The sequence below is a fragment of the Octopus bimaculoides genome, chromosome 8 (assembly GCF_001194135.2).
Source record: "Octopus bimaculoides isolate UCB-OBI-ISO-001 chromosome 8, ASM119413v2, whole genome shotgun sequence".
NCBI lineage: Eukaryota > Metazoa > Mollusca > Cephalopoda > Octopoda > Octopodidae > Octopus > Octopus bimaculoides.
In genome coordinates, this window is record NC_068988.1 from 72,419,688 (window position 1) to 72,424,126 (window position 4,439).

The 4,439-nt window shown below is 34.2% G+C and overlaps 1 protein-coding gene across 2 annotated transcripts in view; it reads right to left on the minus strand.

Moving 5' to 3' along the window:
* Nucleotides 1–1,170: 1,170 nt before the first annotated feature.
* Nucleotides 1,171–4,439, minus strand: part of LOC106872647 (integrin beta-3) — an 82,904-nt gene continuing 79,635 nt past the window's right edge. For both annotated transcript variants that reach the window (XM_014919709.2, XM_014919708.2), the window contains 2 exons: nucleotides 3,144–3,307; nucleotides 1,171–1,501 (listed from right to left, as the gene is read on the minus strand). In XM_014919709.2, the coding sequence (XP_014775195.1) occupies nucleotides 1,385–1,501; nucleotides 3,144–3,307 (281 nt within the window). In that variant the 3' untranslated portion in view covers nucleotides 1,171–1,384. The remainder of the gene's footprint in view (nucleotides 1,502–3,143; nucleotides 3,308–4,439) is intronic.

Consider the following 4,439-nt stretch of genomic DNA (forward strand, 5'->3'; position numbering starts at 1 on the left):
TTTTAATTGCAATTGAGACTTTTTAAGATATTGGAACAAGAATATTAGATATCAAATCACAGAATCACAAATTAGACCAGACCCTCAGATGCTATTGTGCATCGCTAGTCACAATGCGCTTCCAATTCTGTTCAATTATGTCTTGATTGCGCCATTCTTTTTGTCTTGATCCAAATCATTGAACTAAATCGTCTTCCCTTCCTAATGGCCTTTTCCGATCTCTTAGATATCACTCGGCAACTGCAGAAGTCTACCTGTTGCCCATGAATCTTGCGATATGTCTGACTTATCGGAATTTGTGTTTACGGTTCTCTACAATCACATCGTTCAATCCGCTCCGTTTTCTAATTATTTCATTTCGAATGTATTCTTTTAATGATGTTCCTAGCACAGATCTTTCCATAGCCCTTTGCGTCGTAGCCAATCAATGTTCTGTCTTGTTCATAGTAGCTAACATCTCACTTGCACAAGTGGGATGATGCTATTGAAGATTCGGGCATGTATAGCATTGTCTAGCTTTGTTTGGAGCACATCCTTTATTGAGTTAAACGCCTTCCATCATGCCCTTCTTCACTTGGAGATTTCAGCATCCATATCTCGGCGTATATTCACTGTTTGTCCTAAACAGATGTACTCCTTTATCTCCTGAATTTCATTGTTTCCTACCTCTATATATCTTTGTGCTACATCTTCCAGTCGCATATATGTTGGTTTTCATGCGGTTCAATTTAAGGCTTATTGCTAAGATCTGAGCATATCCTGCTCTGTCAGCATAGTCTGCAGCTGGCCTGTGGTTTAAGTAATGAAAACAATGTCATCTGCGAATCAGAGATGTGTTAGTTCTTCTCCAATCCCTGATGATCATTTTTAGACATGCAGTAAAGTACTTTGGAGAGCGGTAACTCCTTACTTGACACCCTACCCAAATGGAACTTTTACTAGTGATGATAGCAAAGCTATAGCTGCTGCGCGTCTATAGCAGTTTGATAGATCGCGCCTCAATACTATATTTGTGTTGAGGCACAAACATTAAATAAAGTGTTTACTGAGACTTTTCTTTATTCCACCGAGAATATTTCTACTATTTCGGTCAACAAAAATATGTAGCCATGTTCAAGGAGAGAAATTACAGAAACATTTATTTATAATTAAGTAAACAATAGAGTTGAGTATTTTCAATAAACAAAGTTTATTAACTAATAATACTTTGGGGAAAGTTTATATAATATAATTGGAATTTGATATCATTTGCAGAAAAGATATCATGCTTAAAACTATAACACAATTTTGACCCTTAAGTGTTATAATACTCTATAGTTGCATGTCTCTTCCCTGGTCAATGAGAATGAAAGTAATGCTATCAATGAGGTTTCGAACAAATTGTTCAACCGCTGTCAGAGAATTCTGAGAAGGGTACAATAGCAACACAATCATCCATACGTGGTGTGTAGCGGGGATTGACATACACGGATATGCGTTTGGTATTTTCTGGCTTCTGGTGCTATCAAAAGAAAAATAGTGTTTGTAAGAAAGACATCGTCAACAGAATGAATTGTAAATCAAATATAAAACATAGGTGCAGGCAAAGCAGTGTGATTAAGAAGTTTACTTCACAAACACGTGGCTCAGTTATAATTATGCTTTGAAACATTCATTAGAACTTTAGAATCTCAAAGTGATACACAATTGATCTGAACGAAACAAAGCGACACTGTTTTTGAAATTATAATTGTTTAAATACTAACAAGCATTCCCTTATTAAGTTTGGCTTTTAAAACTAATTATTCCACTACACCAAGGTCAATTCTGTTTTAAATATCTAGACATATTTCTTATTTAAAATTAATTGATTATATTATTAAGGGCAAAAATAATACATTGTGGTATTTGTTCTGACTCATTACGCTTTGAGTTCACATCCAGCCGATGTCAAAAGTGACTATCATCCTTCCTGAATAGATGAAATAAAGTATCAATTAAATTTTGGTTTCAAATTTTGGCACAAGGCCAGAATATCAGGTAAATATTGATGTCGATTTAATTGACTAACCCTCTCCTTTCATCAAATCTCTGACTTTGTAATTATATTAGAAATATTATATTCTCACTTTTTAGTTGCATTCGTTTCATATAATTTATTTTGTGTGTTAGGAAACAGATTACTGTTTTTTCAATAGTGTGATGAAAGCCATAATTTATTTAAATAGTTAAATGTATTGTCTCAAAATAATTCCAGGTAAAACAAATTTCCTTTCTATTGTTACTTTCTTTACAGACACTTTAAAGGAAATATTCAGACATTACAACCAAAGAGAAGTAGTTGATTCAATGTTGCTTAAATATCGATATATTAACCTACGATGGATGCTTTCTCGTTTCAGTAAGATACTTGTCGTTATAAGACAAGTATGCAATTGTTTATATACAACACTTCTCTTTGATAGAAGTAAATATATATATATCATATATGCCACAAACACCTAGATCTTAAATAACATACATGAAAGTGGTATTGAGAAAGGGCTGTATCCATCAACTTTACTTGCACTCTCAGACCAGTGGAATTGATACGGATATAAGCTGATAATCAATTGTTTAAGTGGAATCAAACCCGGAACTAAATTGTAGCGACCTTCTTAAACACAGCCATACTTGCACCGACATTTTGAAATTTTTATCAAAGGTATTAATAATAGGAATGAATCACCTGCAACAGAAAATTCAAATAAATGCATATGTGGGTATTTTAGAGAGCCGATGTTCTGGGACGGAAAGACACAGCGTACTACTTACAGCAGTCCCCAGAGGGGACAAAATATGTGTAACAAGTCTAGTCAATTTGGAGGAGTAAAGCCAATAGTGGTATAGAAGGAATAAATAAAGGGATAAGAAAGTACCTGTGCGATTCAAAAATTATAGAATGTCGATAAAGTAATTCGCATCAGTAAGTCAAGTGCCTTTTCTTTGGATTCAGTCTAGAACAATACTCCTTTGTAAGTCTTACTAAAGCTTTGAAGAGAAATGGTTGTTGGAGGCTGAAGTATTTTCCAGTTGTGAAGGGACAAGCAGTCTTTGTGATGTGGTTTTGACTATGTTTGGCTGTTGCCATTTTGTTTTCAAAAAATAAATTAATCTTCACTTACCATGGATAGAATAGCATTTGTTATCCTTATGTGTTTGTATGCAATATTATATAAAGCAGCCGGGTACAAACAACGCCATACAAAGATTGTGACTACCGCCACAAATAAAATGCCACCTAACACTGCCAATACGATAAAAAGGTGATCCACTTCTGGTAGGCACACTGATTGGAAAAAAACAAGAAAAATTAATTCAATTCATAAAGAATAGGAAGCAAATATGTGTATAGAAGCTAAGAATGAGTGATTCTTTTATTCTTGTACTTTTAAAGTTTGTTTTCAGAAAATTAAACTGCGACCTTCGATGGTTTTAAAGCAATTATAACAACCACATTGCTTTTCTTTTTGTTTTGTTTTTTTTGTAACGCACAGTGAAACCCAGAAAATATATATATGTATGTATGTGTGTGTGTATGTGTGTGCGTGTGTATTGCTGTGTCTTTGAGGATCATTATGCTAATAATAAACAAACGAGACACAATATTGAAACGACAGAAAGAAACATTGGGAACTTCGGCATAACAAAATGTTATTTACATTAACAGCTCGGGAATTAATAACAGAACTGAATTGTTCGCAACGCAGAACGACTCTCCATACACACACACTGCGAAACAGAGACATCGCTTATCAGCACCTTTTCTTAACTATCGACTTGTATTGTTAATTTTTACAACTTACATTGTTTTGGCTTTTAAAAATGTTAAAAACATTTATAATCAAAAATGTTTCAACAAATGAGTTCACATCAAGAATCTTGCAACCCAAATGCAAAAATTATATATATATATATATATATATAAATTAGCAATGCATCCTGGGGTTTCCCGGGTGTTATGACCTACAGCCACATTGTATTATTTGTTCCTTTCATATGGGTGGAATCGGCACAGCTGATATATAGTGAACTGGGTTCCTGGCGTAATGGAAGCTATTGCTTGTCTAAAAGTGAAGTGGGGTACAATTTGTATAGGTTTGCATGAAAGTGCTTTCTGTTCTTAAGAAGGATCACAAACTATGTATTGTTTCATCGTATAACGTAGAAAAATTACGAATCTGGGAAATGTATTTTTCTTTTAAAGTTTGATTTTTCTTAAAGAAACACTTATTGCCCTTTCCATCACCTACTCGCTATCAAAAAGCTAAAACCTCCCAATGTTTCACTTTCACTTGATGTTTCACGCATGCATAGAATTGTACTGAAATAGCAGGCGTAAAAAATACCAAACCACCACCAGGAAACCCGACATGCTAGAAACAACAGTTTCTGAAGAAACTTCCCCGCTTTCTGAAAAG